Source organism: Ailuropoda melanoleuca, chromosome 10 (assembly GCF_002007445.2).
Source record: "Ailuropoda melanoleuca isolate Jingjing chromosome 10, ASM200744v2, whole genome shotgun sequence".
Classification (NCBI taxonomy): domain Eukaryota; kingdom Metazoa; phylum Chordata; class Mammalia; order Carnivora; family Ursidae; genus Ailuropoda; species Ailuropoda melanoleuca.
Window position 1 is genome coordinate 97,829,346 of NC_048227.1, and position 18,794 is coordinate 97,848,139.

The 18,794-nt window shown below is 34.8% G+C and overlaps 1 protein-coding gene across 6 annotated transcripts in view; it reads left to right on the forward strand.

The window, feature by feature from the left end:
* SCAF8 (SR-related CTD associated factor 8) overlaps positions 1-18,794 on the forward strand; it is a 202,140-nt gene that overhangs the window by 47,080 nt on the left and 136,266 nt on the right. For all 6 annotated transcript variants that reach the window (XM_034669365.1, XM_034669366.1, XM_034669361.1 and 3 more), the window contains 8 exons: positions 565-718; positions 1,578-1,708; positions 4,616-4,792; positions 6,227-6,306; positions 8,219-8,336; positions 14,321-14,452; positions 14,733-14,845; positions 16,313-16,506. In XM_034669365.1, the coding sequence (XP_034525256.1) occupies positions 565-718; positions 1,578-1,708; positions 4,616-4,792; positions 6,227-6,306; positions 8,219-8,336; positions 14,321-14,452; positions 14,733-14,845; positions 16,313-16,506 (1,099 nt within the window). The remainder of the gene's footprint in view (positions 1-564; positions 719-1,577; positions 1,709-4,615; positions 4,793-6,226; positions 6,307-8,218; positions 8,337-14,320; positions 14,453-14,732; positions 14,846-16,312; positions 16,507-18,794) is intronic.

Genomic DNA, 18,794 nt, shown 5'->3' on the forward strand with positions numbered 1-18,794 from the left:
CAGCTTTGGTGCTGAGATGAATCCTGATCATCGCAACAGCCTTAATACAGTCTCCAGGCAACCATAACCATCGATCTCATTAGACTTCACATAGAAGCTGAAAACCTAGTTGCCGTTCCTGCCTTCTACTAAATGTAGCTTTCTCGGGGTGCCTGGGTGGCTCAGTCGTTAAGCATCTGCGTTTGGCTCAGGTTGTGGGATCGAGTCCCTCATCGGGCTCCCTGCTCAGCGGGAAGCCTGCTTCTCCCTCTCCCACTCCCCCTGCTTGTGTTCCCTCTCTCGCTGTCTCTCTCTCTCTGTCAAATAAATAAAATCTTTAAAAAACTTAAAAATAAAATAAATGTAGCTTTCTCATTTATCTTGTACATCTATTAAAATGAACATTTTTTTTCAAGTGTGTTAAGATTAGCAAATCAAAATTACAGAAACATGATTTCAGGGGTAGAAAGTACTACAGAAGTATTTGACATCCTTCCCATCCACTGTTGGAATAGCCTTTGAGAAATGACTGTGCTGTTTTAAAAGCAAAAAAATCAAAATGTCATTTTTCTTTTTTTCTTCTAGAGTAAAATAGTGAGAGTATTAAACTTATGGCAGAAGAATAATGTGTTTAAGAGTGAGATTATTCAGCCTCTTTTGGATATGGCAGCAGGGATTCCTCCCCCAGTTGTCACACCTGTTTTAGCCAGTACTACTGCTGCTATGAGCAACACCCCAGGTATGTTACTTTGATAGAGATTTGTTTTCTAAATATTCTACTTCTTTTTTCAAGCGATTATTCATTTATAAAGTAACAGTTTGACAGTGCAGGAAAATTTAGCATTAAGTAATTGAAAGGAAATGTAATTTGAAGGAAAAATAGACTGAGAATTTATATTTGTGTGTAATTCTTTTCTAAAAATTAAAAAACTAAATTTTTTAAATCCCTAGAAGCATAAATACAGTGAGCTTTGGGAAATTGTTATGTCACTTAAGTTTTTTCCTGGTTTAGGCTGTCCATAAACTTGCATGTAAATCAAGTTATAGTATTGTAGGAGAACTTAATATTTATAAGGATCCCTGAAAAAATGATCTAATGGAGCCAAGAGTGCTTTAGTAATAATCTCAAAATCTTGTTTTTTAAAGTATATTTAAATGACATTTAAAATTTGTTATCATAGTTCAGGAATTAACATTTGGTATATATTTAGTTTTTGTTGTGTGTGTCTATGGCTATACACGTAACATCCGTTTTTAAATAAAAATAGATATATATTATACATACTATTTTCTAATTTTTCGATTATATTTTGAATATTGTGTCATTGAATTTTCTTCTGTAGTGAGATTTTTAATGATTTGTAAGTATTGTAGGCTCCTTTAAAGTAGTAGCTTAGTTAATGGGGACAAGTATGGACAGATCCTTTTGGTATTTTTTTTTCAGTCTACCTAATTCTGTAATTAGACAATAAAATAAAAACGTTTATTTAAGTTCGTATATATTTTATAAAAGTGACAAAGCAAATCTCTCTGCCTTTCCAAGTCTTATTTATTTACGTACATATTTATTTCGGTGGCTGTGATGTCTTTTTTAAAAGGAACTCCTGTGACACCTGTTACTCCAGCCAATGTGGTCCAAGGTCTACCGGATCCGTGGGTATCTCAGATAACAAACACAGATACACTTGCAGCAGTAGCTCAAATCTTACAAAGTCCTCAGGGCCAACAGGTGAGCAGTTTTTTTGTTAAAACGTCAACAGTGATTTATTTTCCTAATGATTATTTTATAATGTACCACCTAAAAGAGTATGTGTTATTTCTGTAAAAATGAGATCACACTATAGATACTACTGTGTAACTTGCTTTTTCATTTAGTAAGGCATCATTTTATGCACTGCTTTATGAAAACTTCATTTCATACCAAAATACTGACGTAGCACATAGTTTGTGCCAAACATTATTAGGTGCTATTGTTACTCCAGTAACAAGACAGGGATGTCTTCTCTCAGGAAAGATGTCTTTCTATGTTAGGGGAGACAAATAATAAAAAAGTATAAAACTTTATTTAGATATTGATACATGACTTAAAACAGGATAAATTTTTAGTGACTGGGTTTGAGGGGAAGGGGTCAGAATTAGGGTCGCCAAGAGAAGGTGTTTTTGAGGAAGCGCCATTTGAAGTGAGACTTGAAATGGGACTCCTCATGGGTAGGGTTTGAGGATAGCCCATTCTTCACATCTCCTTTTTTTACCTGTCCTTTAAAAAACCAGATTAATTGTAATCTGTGCAATGAGGCGCCCCCTCCCCCTGAACTCTTTTTCTAAATATTCATGAGGTTTCAGCTACCTATGAGTTTTTGTTTAAATGTCACCTCAGGCCTTCAAAAAGTTATTTAAAACTGCACATTCTTTCATCCCCTATGCTCCTTTTTCCTATCACCTGCTTTCTTTCTATTACATTACATAATTTATTTACTTTATTCTCTGTCTCTTCCCACCAGAATGTATGCTCTACAAGGATGAGAATTTTTTTCATCTGTTTTGTTCACTGCTGTATTTCTAGTGTTTAGGTTGTAGCAGATGTTCGGTACATTTTTGTAGAACGAATGAGTAGTGTATAGAGGCATAGCAGTGTTGGGTATGCAAAGATCTTTCAGAATTGAGATGTCTGGAGGGTCAGATGACCTGTGCATGTATGTTAATGATGACAGAGTTGACATGGTAGACCTAAGTGTGGACCTCGTTTCAAAAGACAGAAGTGGTGGGCTGAAAAACAAAGAGTTCATATGCTAAGCAGTGGGGAATTGCTGGAGATTTTCATGTTGCAGTCAGTGATCTGAACAGTACTTCAGTGGTTGGGAGAGGCGAGAAACCTAGAGATAGGAAGTATCTTCGTTTTGATAACAATGATAAAAGAAGGGAAGTAATAAATGTGTGAAAAATAGTAGGGTTGCGGACTCTCTAAAAGGACAATCTCCAAAAGGAAGGGACCGTTCTTGAGTTTTAAAAATGTAAAACCCATTTCAGTTATAGTCTTAGATTAGATCTAGTTTCTCCATTTTGGGGGGCAATTGGGAAACTGAATTGGATATTAGATAAAATTACCAAATTATTAATTTTATCTTGTGATAATACTTTGAATATAATTCACAAAGCAAATGTTCTCATTTTAAAAGATACTTATTAAAATAAATACTTTTGTCAGGAGAAGTGATTTTTTCCAGAAGAAATAGTGCAAGGAGAGTTAAGAAGACTTAGTAATTGTATTAAATCAAGAGTAGAAGGAAAAGTAGGATGTTGCACTGGTTTGAACCTGACTGAAACAGTAACAGTGCTCTCTGGAAAAATGCGGGTGTCAAAAGGAGTAGTTAAAATGTGTAAAAGAAAAAATATGGTATTAACCCTCTTCTCTCTTTTCCCCTCCGCCCCTTCTTCCTCTTGCTCCCTTTTTCCTCCTTTTCCTCCTTCCTTCCCCTCCCTCCATCTTATCTGTTCTGAAGCTTCCTCAGTGCAATAACTAAGCTATCATATATTTTGGTATTATTTTCTTTGCTATCACATTAGTAGTTTGTAGTTACTCTTTACTTGATAGCCAAATGACTCTGTAGTTTGTTTCTTAATGTAGCTGTTTTAGATAAGCATGAAATTACTTACTCTCATCTTGGATGGCTTTTGTACCTTCTCCCACTATAAGTTAATCTTAAACAGTACACATGTCTTGTTTCTATTGTAAATTGATAATTTTCAGATTGAGCTCAGGTTTAGTTCTTGATTAGGAAAGTATTAATTACTTCTAAGATGTATGTAGGGTTTACTTAAACTATGAAACATTTTCAGGATCTTACTGTTTCTGCTTTTTAAGAGGATGGATGAATAGAGGGAACAGGGATTTGATTTCAACTCTTGTTGGCCCTATTCACCTTTAATTTCATTAGTTTCAGACTGCTCTAAGAGACAAATTGCTTACTTGCTTTCCTGCTTTCAGGAAATATGTTATCCGATGGTAAATCTGAAAGATAGCAGAAGCAGTTGTTGTCAGTGCTTGTTTTTTTGTTTTTGTTTTTTTAACAGAGATTAAGGAGTTAATTGAAGAAGGAATGAAAAGCTTAGTGAAGGGGTGTCTGGGTGGCTCAGTCAGTTGAGCTTCCAGCTCTTGATTTTGGCTCAGGTTGTGATCTCAAGGCCATGGGATCAAGCTTCGTGTGGAACCCCCGTTCAGTAGCCCCGCTTTGGATTCCACACTCAGTGCGCATTCTGCTTGGGATTCTGTCTCTCTCTCTGCCCGTCTCCCCATTCGCGCCCGCACTCTCTAAATAAATTAATAAAATCTTTAAAAGAAAAGCTTAGTGAAAAAAAAATCAGTCTGTATGTGATGAGGTCTGTATCTGTCATGGTATGACCACTTTATTTGGCGTGAAGTTCTCTGGCTTTCCAGAAGCAAGACAGACTTACTAAGGACTGTTACATATATGGCCCACACAACAAAATATTTTTTTCATTACCGTGTTTTGAGTTAGTATTTATTTTCTTTTGATCTCCAAAGACTGTATAACTGAATTTCATTGACTAAAAGATGGGCATTCTTACAGGTAAAACCAGCATCTGTTTGTAATAATTTTCCTTTTTTCCCCTCTAGCTTCAGCAGTTAATACAAACTTTACAACTACAACAGCAGAAGCCTCAGCCTTCTATTCTGCAGGCCCTGGACGCTGGTCTCGTTGTACAGTTGCAGGCTCTCACAGCACAGCTTACGGCTGCAGCTGCAGCGGCCAACACCCTGAACCCCTTGGAACAGGGAGTGGCTTTCAACAAGGTAGAAATTAAGTTACCAGATTTGTTCTATAAGAAGTGTTAAAATCTATATGCTGTCATGTGGATTCTAATTCTATAAATTATATTTTATTGAACTATTACAATATGCACTGTACTATATATTATGAATTTTACTAGAGGTTTACAGATTTCTGAAGGAACTTAAGTAATTTTAAAATTCCACTTGAAACATCTAGAATATTCTCTTAACTAAATAACTGGTTGCTAAAATTGTGTATTCAAAATTGAGGCAAACGATAATTTTCTGAATTTTCTAATTTCTTTTATGGATGTTATAAATACACTAATTTGATGTTCTATGTTCTGAAATTTTAACCTGCTAAAATTATAATTGTTCAAAATGTGAAAGTTCACAGGAAAACTTCTCTATAGTTGTCATTATACTGTAATATGATAAATTGAGGCCTACTATAAAGGATAGTAGTTTTAAAGTTGAAAATCTTTCATGTATAATTTATTGTGTGATCGCCTCAATGTTCTTATTAATTATGAGAATATTAAAATATCTTGGAAGTGTTATCCATATTTTTGTTTCTGCTACTGTATTTTTTTAGGAAAATATTGATTTTTGTATTACTTAGACTTTTTATTTTTTTTATTTTTTTAAGATTTTATTTATTTATTCAACAGAGATAGAGACAGCCAGCAAGAGAGGGAACACAAGCAGGGGGAGTGGGAGAGGAAGAAGCAGGCTCATAGTGGAGGAGCCTGATGTGGGGCTCGATCCTGTAACGCCGGAATCACGCCCTGAGCCCAAGGCAGACGCCCAACCGCCGTGCCACCCAGGCGCCCCTTACTTAGACTTTTTTAGCTGTCAGCTTAATTTAGTCTGAAAATTTAATAGCTAAACCACATAGGGGGCACCTGGGTGACTCAGTCAGATAAGCATCCTACTTTTGATCTCAGCTCAGGTCTTGATCCCAGGGTTGTGAGTTCAAGCCTGGAGTTGGGCTCCCCACTGGGCATGGAGCCTACTTAAAAAAAAAAAAAAAACAAAAACTAAACCACATAAAAAAACTTCAAATTGATCATTTGGAAGATAGTAGAGCATCCTAAGAAGAGAAATGTACTACGAATAGTTCCATTGATTACAGTCCTAGATGTTTTTTAATCAAGCTTTATTACTGTTGGCAAGCCACTTAATTATTTTAATCCCAATCTTCTCTTCTATAGAGCATTAGTATTTTTCCTGTGTTATGATTTGTTTTGTTACATAAGGCAATGTATGACAAAGTACTTTAAAATACTCAAATTGAATGCTTTATTATAGCATGACATAAAATTATATAAAACATTTATGTATTGATGTGATAAAGGGAAATTAATGGGATGTCATTGGCATTCAGAATAGCATTTGTACCTTATTTTTGTGTGAAGCACCTTTTAATTTGTCTTTTTCTCCCCCCCCCCTTAGAAGTTGATGGATAGGTTTGATTTTGGGGAAGATTCTGAGCATAGTGAAGAGCCCAAAAAGGAAATTTCAGCTTCTCAACTGTAAGAATTGTTGTTTTTCTTCATAACCATAAGTTTTTCCCATTATTATTATAAACATTGGATAGGACATTGCCTTCTGAACTACCAAGTATACTTTGAATAAGTTTTGGGATATGATTTCAGGCTGTTAAGCTCTAACATTACAGAAAGATGGTAGAGTTGCTGTCTTGTTGCCCCCCCCGTTTATCTCCGATCTTTGCAAATATTTGGGGTATATTAAAATTCGTTATAGGAGAATTGATAGATGTTGATATAGTGGTGATATTTTCTATATCTGTATTAGGCGTTATTTTATTCAGTTATAAGAATATTTGAAATAATAAGAGAGAAGCCTGCTTCTAGTGTCAGTGGCTGCTTCTAGGCATTCTACCAAATTCTCATGATGTGTATGACTAATCAGAAGTAAAGATTGGGATTATAGGGATTTTGTTTTTTTATTTTTTATTTATTTATTTTTTTAAAAGATTTATTTGACAGAGATAGAGACAGCCAGCGAGAGAGGGAACACAAGCAGGGGGAGTGGGAGAGGAAGAAGCAGGCATAGTGGAAGAGCCTGATGTGGGGCTCGATCCCACAACACTGGGATCACGCCCTGAGCCGAAGGCAGACGCTTAACCGCTGTGCCACCCAGGCACCCCTGGATTTTGTTTTTTTAAAGATATGGATTGTAAATTTTTATAATAGATTAGTGATTTTCTTTTCACAAGCAGTTCTTTGCAGCCCTAGGTTCTTGCAAATTTGAGAAAGGACCAGTGGGGAAGAGGATGTTGGAGAGTGGGGCATGGAAGGTGGGAGGATGGAGGTTGATGAATGGAGGGAATGCCTCTGGGAATCTTGTTTCAAGCAGAGGTTATTAATTTTATATATTGGGATAATAGCTCTTAAAATATATAATACATAAAAATACATATATCCTTTTGGTAAAGAGACTTTACTTGAAAAATTAAAATCTAATATTTTAGATTATGAATTATAAAGTTAGAGGATAAACATATGAGATCGTATAGATCAGTGTCCTGAACAACGTAAGAATCTCCTTTAATGGTGTTCTGATAGGGTATTTTTGTAATGTTTTAATGCCTTCTATGATGAGAAGTTAAATAATCTTTGTTACTGGATCCTGTTTGATTTATTTTATACACATTGATCCGTTTCGCATTCTGAAGCAAGGAAACAAATTTGCTCCATTATCTTTTGAGACATAGCCTTTCAATATTTGAAGTTAGGTATCATTCTTCCCCTTAGGTTTATTTGCTCCAGATGAAGTACACTTTTTTTCAACTGTTTCAAGACTTCTCACCATCCTGATTGCCCCTTTTGGGATGCCCTCTTTTTTGTTCATGTCTTACCTTGTGGCACCCAGAATTCCAGGTGTATTCCAGGTGTGAATTTCCCAGAGTATAGTTAAATTATTATTTCCTCTTATCTAAGTACTGTTTCTGTTAACATACCTAATGTGAATGCTTTTCTAAAGAAAGCAGATTAGTTTTATAAAGTTTATGGTCAATTACAATTGTAGATTTCACATGTACTGATTGATAGACCATTTCTCCCGCTATCTTAGAGAAGGAGTTAAGTGACAATGTTTAAATACTTTTAACTGTTATGTTTCATTGAGATTTTCTTAAAGTGCTCTAATGTAAAAAATACTAATTTATATGTATTTAATACTCAGATCTTCCATCAGAGTATCTTTAACATGTTATCTATCTATTGAAAGACTGTTGGAGAGTATCTTTCTATTTTAACATATTAATGTTCTAAGGTATTCCATTTTCTGTTAATATTTCAAAAGTAAACATTCTAGTAGAGTATGTTTCATTTAATTGGTATGGGGGGGTTGAAAAATCAGTTATTTATGTATTATCTTCACTGGGTTTTGAAATATATTTCTACTTGTTTTTCCTTCTAGTTCTCATGTTTCAGAATCTGTGAACAATTCCATTTTTCATCAGATAGCTGAACAACTACAGCAGCAAAACCTTGAACATCTCAGACAGCAACTCCTAGAACAGCAGCAGCCTCAAAAGGTTTATAACTCCATCTTGTGGTCTTTAGAGTTATTGCTTTCTACATTCTTTAAAACGGTGTTTCTCAAGCATGGTGATTTTCTTCAGTTTTATTACTAGGAAGATCAGCCTTTTCGGAAGATTCATGGTCTTTTCTTTTACCAGAATGTGTTCTGGATATATACATGTGCTTGGTATATTAGCAGTGGAGAACAGAAGATAGAGGCGGTGTTTCAGTATTACAACTTAATACTTCATGTGCTTTTCTCCACTCAGTTCCTTGTCAAGCAAGGTCATGATGATTTTGCTTTTGTTGATTGTGATGATGGCAAAATAGATTGCTACCTTTAATTAGACTGTTACTGTGTGGCAGGAAGTTTATGAGGCATGATTACGTTTAATGCTATGAGATAGCATTTTGACTCCAGTTGTACCTTAGTGAAATTAAACATCCATTGCAAAACTATATAGCTAATATCATGTATCATTAGTCTTAAGACACACTGTTATTTTATGTACAGCTACGAATTTTTAATCACTTCAAAAGTACAACATCCTATGGCGTTAAAAAAAACCCTGATAAATTACTGGGATGATAATATGTGAAGAAGAATCATACCTAGGATTGATAGAATAAGTCAAGTTGCAAAGGCGAGGTCAATCCATTGCAAAGCCTGTTTTTTTTTTTTTGTTTTTTTTTTTTTTTTTTTTTTTTTTTTTTANTGGGGCTCGATCCCATAACGCCAGGATCACGCCTTGAGCCGAAGGCAGACGCTTAACCGCTGTGCCCCCCAGGCGCCCCACAAAGCCTGTTTTTGCTCCATGTGAGAAATACTTATAGATACAAACTGTTTAGAATATGAGTGTTTTCAAATTCCCCCCAATCATACTTCTTTCTAATATCTGAAACTTTTTGGCAATAAAATAATACTACAAACGTTTTTAAAGTATGAGCAACGTGGTGTTAGACAGATGATATATACGCAGATGAACAAAAAAGCATCTCGTCTCAAGTAATCTCTAATGGAGCATGTACATCTGTATGAACACAGGGCAGAATTCTAGTTTCTGTAACAGAGGTACAGTGAAGGACAGTGGAAATAAAGAAGAGAGAAGAGTTCCTTTAAATTAAAGGGATAGCAAACCTTGGACACTGCTGGGGTCTGAACTTGTCCTTTTAAATCAAATAGTAAACGTAAAATCGATATTCATGGTATTTGCTAGGTTGGAACTTACACCTGGAATTATGAGAATGGAATGCTGTACCTTGTTTTGAAGGAATGATAGAAGTGTTAGAGTAGGTGTAGTGTTTTATGTCAGGCAGATTTATCTGCCTGAGAATTTGGGAACTTTAAAGATAGAGCACAATGTAGAACATTTGGATGTTGTTTAAAGAAAAACACAAGTTATAAATCAATGAAAAGAAACAGGTTGTCCGTGATGTAATAAAAAAATCACAGAGCTGTTACAGAGGCAAGGGGTAGTCATGATGGAAGAGTTCATCCAAACAGCAGATTTGTTTGTCTATAAATATGGCAGTTTTGATTGTCTTAGTTCCAATTTCCTTTCAGAAAGTTTAGAAGAAGCAGTAAAATCAAGGTAGTACTCTTAAAATTAACACCAAATTACTGAAGTGAAAATTCCTAGAAGCTTGAGAGAACGTTATTCTTTTTTGTTATTTAAATTTAGTTAGCCAACATATAGTGCATCATTAGTTTCAGGTGTAGAGTTCAGTAATTCATTAATTGCATATAGCACCCAGTGCTTATCCTATCACGTGCCCTCCTTAATGCCTGTCACCCAGTTACTCCATCCCCCCCCCACCTCCCCTCCAGCAATCCTCAGTTTCTTTCTCATAATTAAGAGTTTCATGGTTTGTCTCCCTCTCTGATTTCTTCCCATTCCATTTTTCAGGGTTATTCTGTCTTAAGAATCTCACCAACCAAAGAAAAATAAAGCTCCGGGCTTAGTTAATACATTATCTCCAGAATTTTAAAGGATACAGTAATTAGATCCTTTTGAAAGAATTAAGTGTTGTTAAAAGCTTTTGTTGTTCAGAAATAAGTGTTGAATAAAGGGAGTGGTGAAAGAAAAGCAGCTTTTCTAATACATCAGGTAGATGGTGTTCAAAACCTATGACAAATTTCAAATTGGGAAGCATATCAGCAGGGTAACCATTAAAATTTAATAAATTGTGTAATTGGCTCTACCAAACCAGTTGCTTTCGTATGATGATGATAGGGTGAAATAAGCAGAAAAATGAAGCATTTTTGTTTACCTGTGAGCTCATTATGGCCGCCTAAAAGTTCTTACGGTGTCTTAGAGAAAGGAATCAGATTGCTCGTATCACCCTACTCATTGCAGCTCTGACCACACCTGCATGTGAATTGATATCTAGTATCCTAAACAATAGAAAACCACTGAAAACAGAGCACTTCCAAGGAGTGGCTGAATTGTGAAGGGAGTAATAGTCATGTTGGAAGGAGAATGATTGCCGTTGTCGGACTTAAGTTCTAGTTCATGATATTGGTCATTGTTTTATTAGGATAGTCAAGAGATGTCAGGAAAGCTATAGCTCAGAGTGAAATACCGATAATGAAAATGGTAGGACTGATGAAAAGGGCTTCTAAAAGAATGTTATGAATAGAAAGGTTATGGAAGATTCGGCCACTTAATAATGAAGAGCTATCATATGTAACTTACTTTGATTCAGTATTTTTTTTAATATAGGAGAATATAATAGAGTAGAAGTGAACATGATAAAACCTAAGATGGGTGATAATATTTAGAGCCCTGAGTTACTGTAAGTGATTTGCCGTCTCAGCTCACATAAATTGCATTTCATGGTACTGCAGTTGTAGGATTATAGCGCAGCATGTGTGGATTTCAGTAAGGCTTTTGACAAAGTCTTTCCTGTCACTTATACAGGAAAAAGTGGAGGAACATGGATCTATAAGTGATCAAAATGTGACATGAGTGCTAATCCAGCTTTGAAAGAAGTCTCTGCTAGCTGCTGTTATCCTTGTCTTCTGTTTCTTCAGTATTAATGCTTTACATGAGGACATCATTGAAGAAACTAGAGGTGTATACCAGGACGTATACTAAGGATATATACCAGTGTATCAGAAAAGCAGTCATTTGCCACCTGGGTCCAATGGATCCTTTTAAAATATATTTGAAGTCATCTTAGATAGTTTACAGAAGTGAGACTAAAAGGGATGGGGGAAAGTACTTTATGAGCAATTTTAATATACATAATTGAACTGTAGCAAAACCATTTTGTGTTAGATTCAAATGTCACACATTCTTTTAGCGGAATAGAACAGCTGAGGTTCTTGTTGTAAAATACTGCAAGATAAAGTCCTTCCTGCTAACTAAGTGTATGAAAAGACCCTATTTTTGTCCTCAGAGACACAGTTTCCTGCCATCAGTTTTGGAGTGTGAGAAATACATTTAGGATATGGTCATCTGAAAACTCATAGTCTGATATTTCACTTAGATATTAAACATCAAGATCATCATTAGAGTCTAGAATGCTGCTTTTTCTTTGTATTCATGTTCTGTTTTGTTTAATTGTGAAATATGTTCCTCTGCCAGTTATCTTCTCTTTGCCATTACGTACAGAAATGGAAAAATCTAAATATTCAACTATGTTCCAGGGAAAGCTTAAAAGCAGACTACAAAGATAGTGTCTCCGATACTTCTTGAAATATACAGTATTTTTGGTAATGCAGTAAAACTGGATGATGATTTTATTTCACCATTGACCCTTCTTAACAATTATGTTGCTTTTTCTTTTTTGTATTATTTTAGTCTTTCTTGAAATAATTGGGAATAATTGATGGATAATAACAGAATAATTCTTAGAATGATGAAATAGCAAAATGTTTCAATATATAGGATAATAAGACCTCTTAAAATCCCATAACGTGTCTTAGATACAGGAAAGGGTACAATGGACCTAATGCTAATTGCTAGATAATAGGATAATTTTTAGTTGAATTTTTATTTTTTAAATAATTATTTTTTTGAGAGAGAGCCCATGCATGTGACTGCGCACGATGGTGGGAGTAGGGGGAGGAGGAGAGGGGAGAGGGAGAAAAAGTCCTTAGCAGACTCTGCTTGCGCCCAAAGTGGGGCTCATCTCACCACCCTGAGATCATGACCTAAGCAGAAACTAAGAGTTGGTTGCTTAACCAGCTGCGCCACCCCAGCATCCCTTAGTTGAAATTTTAAAGTAGATTTTCTCTTTGTTCTTCATAAGACCTCTAAGAAAGAATAAAGGTCATGAAATTACAGTCTTCTCAAATGGGTAAAACTCAAACTAGAAACTCAGAAACTAAAAATAGTTGGAGTGGATCTTGGTGGTTATGCCAAGAGTTAACCATTAAATAGAAAAATTGGGGTAAAAAACAAGGGTGGGGGGAATGTGAAGCTTAAGATAAATGGGGAAGTAAGAAAAATACGATGTGAAGAATATATGCATACTGAATTCAGGACCAAATAGATTAAGGATGGAGCTGAAAATTCCCTTTCTGTGATAAGAATTCTGTTGTTACATACTTTTAAAGACATAAGCCAGGACTTTGCTTAAAATGTGTTTGATTTGTTCAGAAAGAGTGCTTGCTTACTGATGTTTTGGCCAGTACTGTGGCATGTGTTTCACAGAAGTCTTTTCTACTTAAACTTTCATTTATTTCTAAACCTTGAAAATGTTACTTATTCTTAGAGAACTGGTTCCTTCATAAAGTTAGAAGCTTGGAACGGTTCTTTAAATGTTCTTTTTGGCTCTTAATTTTTATGCTTTTTCTTTCAGATTAGATGTCGTTAGAATAAGAATTTTTTTAAAAAAATGTTACTGAGATAGAACATATAAGGTGTACAACATTGTGATTTGATACGTTAATATATTGCAGTAAGCTTAACACTTCTATCATGTCATAAAACTGTCATTTTTTTGTGGTGGGAACAGATCTAGTCTCTTAACAACTTTGAAGTTTATAATACAATATTGTCTGTAGTCACTATGCTGGTATTCCTTACACAGATAGGGAGACCAAGTTTCACAATTCAAGTAACTTGTTCACAATCAGAGTTTGTAGCAAGGGCATAGTATTTTTGAGTTACTCTTCTCTGTTAATTATTACAGTAGCTCCCAACTTGTGTACTACCAGGAACTACTTTTGTTAATCTTTAACACCTGCAAAGATGTTTTAGAAAAGTTTATGTAGGGATACTTTTTCATAATTAGTTTTCTCATTTTTAGTTAACACCATAATATATGCAATTGCTAAATCAGATTCAGACTAATAAGTGTCATGTAAGTAGTGTCACTACAGCAAGTTGCTGTAAATCTAGTCCCAGCAAAAAAAAAGGGGGGGATTCAGATTTTAAATGTTCCTTTAATTAGTTTTCATTGCCTAACTTTTATTAGTACTTCCTAATACTATTTTGCAAATTCCTAGAGGTGGAGGTTGAGAAAGGCCCAAATTGAGAACTCTTTCGCTAGATCAGTTAATTTGGTAATGATATTTGAGCTTTGTTTTGCCTATACAATAATGTATGACTTAGTTCTTTAGTATAAAATACTTCTACATTAAAAGTAACATAGCATTTTAATTTATAGCATTTTATAAAAATGGTAATTGCCATTGAAATTCTAGATTCATTTAATTTAGTGCCATTATATATCTTTCATGATGTAATCCCTTCATTCTTTAAAGTATAATGTCTGTATTTTCCACAATTTAAAATTTCTTTGAAGACCTACTTGATCTTAGCATTCTAATACAGTCTTCTTCCTTTTTTGTGGAGGTGTCCCGGCTCTTAAGTAAACTTGGATTTGTACACAATTGTAATTTTAGGTTGATAATAAATGATTTAACATGGGACTTCTATATGTGTTGTGCTCCTTTTTAAAACTTTGTGAAGTTGCATGTTTAAATTCTGTTGTAATAATATGCATGGTTTCTTAATGTTTGTGTGTTTGTATACATTCTCATTAGGCAACCCCTCAGGATAGTCAAGAGGGAACATTTGGATCAGAGCATTCAGCCTCACCATCACAGGGTAGCAGTCAACAGCATTTTCTTGAACCTGAAGCGAATTTGGATGATTCTATAGATATTCAGCAACAGGTAAAAAGTAAATGTTTTTCTGGGTCATAAATTTCTAAAATTATTTAGAAGAGAATATTATAAAATATGGTAAATGTTTTTTATGTAAAATATTTTGTTTTTATGTAAAGTAATGGTAATGTCCTAAATATTTTTTCCTCACACTTAAGCTATATATTAATCATTTTATGTAAATATTAGGCATTAATGCTATTATGGTGAATATTTTGTTAAGGCAGAATTGTCAGTATATACTGCATCTCACTCAGGCATTTTGTTTGCTGTTCTTTTGATTTTCAAGGATATGGATATAGATGAAGGGCAAGATGGAGTAGAAGAGGAGATCTTTGAACAAGAAGCAAAGAAAGTGGCTGTTCGCTCAAGATCAAGAACACATTCACGATCTCGCTCAAGGTTCTACGATAATATTTAAGAGTAGCTGTGTGCGAACCTTTAAAAGTTGGCTTTGTTTCTTTGTATCAAGGTTAAAGGAAGTGTTTTTCTTAAAGTAACATCTTATATTCTCCAGAAAGAAGTAATTCAGAATTTCAAAAATGGAAAAATTTTTTGTTTTCTTTTAATTGGATATATTTGTGGCCATTTATTTGAATAATATACATTAATTGCAGCCATACCATAAGACTTGGATTCAGGATTATACCTGATTTTAGTTAATAATATTATGATTATACCGAACTTAGGATATTATTGCCTCTGAAAACTGTTCAGTCAAGCTATAGAGGAACAGTTTTAGAAATTCCATTGTATTTCTTAGGTTTTATGTCATTTTGTAATAATACCAAAAGTGATCATAAAAATAAAACTACAGGAATTATTTTTATAAACCTTAAGCATAGCATCCGATTATTATAAAGTATATCCTATGGTTTTCTTTGTTAGCTTTTCAACATGGCTAAATCTCAATAATGTACACGCTTACTCAGTTTGAGTTGAAGTTTCCTTAACCTGGTAATTCTTATGTAGTTATATACATAAATTTGTAGTTTTTGCTACAAATTCTCTTAAAACTTTAAGTCATTAGTCTTTAATATTAATATACTTTATTTTCTGCACATGAATACTCCTGAAAATCTGAACAGTGTATGCTGGAAGAGGGGTAGTATCTTTGATGATTTTTCAGTCATTTCTTACTTGTTTCAAGAAGTTATTTGTATTTACCTCTTACAAATGAGAGCCTGTGAGTTCCACTCTCTCTAAACCCATCTCATGTCAGTGAGTAATCTTGCTAAAGCAATTACAGTGTTAGAGCTGAAATCTTTGCAGCTTCTTTGTCTTAACAACACCTCCTTATTCAGCATTTTGAAGCAGTGCAGGGGCATATGTTCTACAGTAAAAAAAAAAAAAGAAAGAAAGAAACAATGTTTCAGGATCACTGTATATTTAAAGTCAAGCACCTTGAAATTTTAGAAGTTGGAAACTTACAAGCAGAATTCTTTAGTGGCCTCATTCTCTGTTGGAAACATTCTCCGTTTTGTAATTTTAAGAATATAATGTTTTTATCACCTAAGGTTCTATTTTCTTTAATCTTTCATTCCTATTCTTGACTCTTGTTTGAAAAATGAGTTGGAGGACACTAAGGAAAGTAAGGCCCTTATTGGATAGAATCTCATTTTCTTCTTCCTGGTCTCAGTAAGGATCATTGCAAACGAACATCTATTACAGTATGGGCCTGAGCAGTACATAGATTTGAGAAAATGCATGTTTGATACTTCATTCTACCTAAACATTTTTTAAGAGGTAGCTAAATATAAGACAACCTTTTGTGTGTGTGTGTGGTTCCCCCCCCCACCCTACCTAGAAGTGAGAAATTTGACAGAAGAATAATACTTTTGTTAGAAGTAAAATAAGATTTTTTTGTAGATCACCAAGAAAACGAAGGTCTCGGTCACGATCTGGTTCCCGAAAGCGTAAACACAGAAAGCGATCACGCTCACGCTCAAGAGAAAGAAAGAGGAAATCATCACGTTCATACTCAAGTGAAAGGAGAGCGAGAGAAAGGGAGAAAGAACGACAGAAGAAGGGATTACCTCCAATTAGATCTAAAACGTTAAGTGGTAAGTGACATACTTTACAAAGCTTTGGTTTCAACAAATATTAAGAAAATCATTAACTGCTAAAGACTGTATTTTTAGACTAAGAAATTGAAAAGTAGATTGGTAGATGAATAATTTTATCCTTGGTTTTTGTAAAGTGAGAGAGGAGAAAAGAAGGAAGAACAGGTTCTACTGAACACTTAAGATCATTGAGAGTTGATTTTTTAAAATGCAAATTAGAAAATATAGACCTTGACTAATAATATATAAAGTGGACCAGGCCTACTGTCTCTTACATAGACACTGTGATTTCTATTCAAAGTGTCGAACCAAGTTTGACCACCAGGTCTGGGGAATAATTAGTGAAGGGAGCTTGTAAATTTTAAAGCTATTTGTAAACTTATTGGATCAGCACCAAGGGAGAGATTCCCATTGTACAGACTTTCCCTCCTTTATATGTTAATCTGTAATGTATAATTAGAACAAATTTGGTAGTAGGGAGAGTTTAAAGGAGAGTTCACTTGGTAGTAATGGGAGTTGTAATTAGTACCGGATTATTCCTGAAAGATTCCTAGGGAGTTATGATTTCTAAGGTGAACAGACAGACTGCAGATGGGCAAAGTACGTAAAATGGAGCAAATTGTCATTCTTTGCCAAGAGCTGAATACTGATCAGGTTGTTTAATTTCTGAAGGTCTCCAAATAAATTCTCTCTGCCATGAAGATAGATAAATAATTGGTATAGCTTATACTGCTGAATCATCCTGGAAATCCAGGCTTATAATTAAAGGCAACATCCAGCCTCTTACTAAGTTCTGGCATTTTCAGCAAGCTGTGGCTATCTTGCCACAATCTTACCTGATAATCGGAGCCAGTGTTAATTTAATAATGTGATATTCCTAACTCTGAAAATTTGTTTATCCCCTTAGGGTGAGAGACCAAATTCAAACATTTTAGTGCTGTCTGATAAAAAATAACATCAAAGGTCTGACCATAAAACCTCTGCTGTGCCCCCTTTCTCATGATTACCATTAGGACATTTAGAATCACCAGTTTCAGTAGGCTTTTATATGGAGTCTTTTCCATTTAGTTCTTCGCTTTCCTTGTCATATTATAGCTGCCCCCATTTACATAGTTACTGACCATGGAATTTATTTCCTATTGCTGTGGTTTTTTTCATGAATAAAAAAATTCAGAAAGCACATAAGAAAATACACTGAAAAGTATATCCCTCATTATTTACCTCAAAACTGTCCTTATTCCAAAGCAATATCAATTTCATGTGGCCCAGCACATTTTAAACACATATGGTAGTATTTCCCTATCATTGGTCCTTTGAACACAAGAGTATTCATGAATAGTGCAGTGGATATGAAACATCAACAAGCAGTAATATTCTAGGAATCAGTGTCCTCTCGTGGGATGGGGGAGATTCATTTTTGCTTTCTGGGTTAAAAAAAAAAAAGACTTGTCTGTGGGAAAAATTTGTGGAGAGATTACCTTGAAACAGTAGGGGAAAACATGGATCATATTTCAGAGAGATTAAAGCAGCTGTGATGTGGTAGACAGTGTAATGAAGCAGTGGGAACTATTCAGTGAAAGAGGTCTAGAAATTTGCTGAGGGTTTGTGATAGGTTGAATAGTGGTCGTCCAAAGATGTTCATAGCCAAATTATTGGAATTACAAATGTTACATTATATGTATGGTATGATTAATCAGGATCTTGGCATGGGAAGATTAACTTGGGTTATCCAGAAGGGCTCCGTATAATCCAGGGGTCCTTATAAGAGCGAAACAAGAGGGTCAGAGAGAAAAGGTGATGTGAAGGAGAAAGACGAAGATAGGTAAATGCCCTCCTGTTGGCTTTGAGGATGAAAGTTGGGGTCATGAGCCAAGGAATGCAGGCAGTTTGTCAAGGAAACATTCTCCCCTAGAGTGTGCAGAAAGAATGCAGACTTAATGATCCATTTTAGACCTCCACAACTGTAAGAGAATACATTTTTGTGTTTTAAGCTACCAAGTTTGTGGTATTTTGTTATAGAGTAGAGTAAAACTAATACATTGCTTCTTGAGACTTCGGTTAAATATTAAATTATATGTACATATGGTGAGACTGAGGGGAAGAACAAATAGGATAAGAACATTACTAGGGAATCTGTTAGCTGAATGATTGTTAAAGCTAACACGGGTCTGGAAGACTTTTGAGTTCAAACCAGCTGGAGTAGAGAGAGCTGGTTGAAAACCTTCGTTCAGTAGAAATCTTGGAGTAGTCACTAGTGTGGGGCTAAATTAGCTCTAGAGTAAAACTTG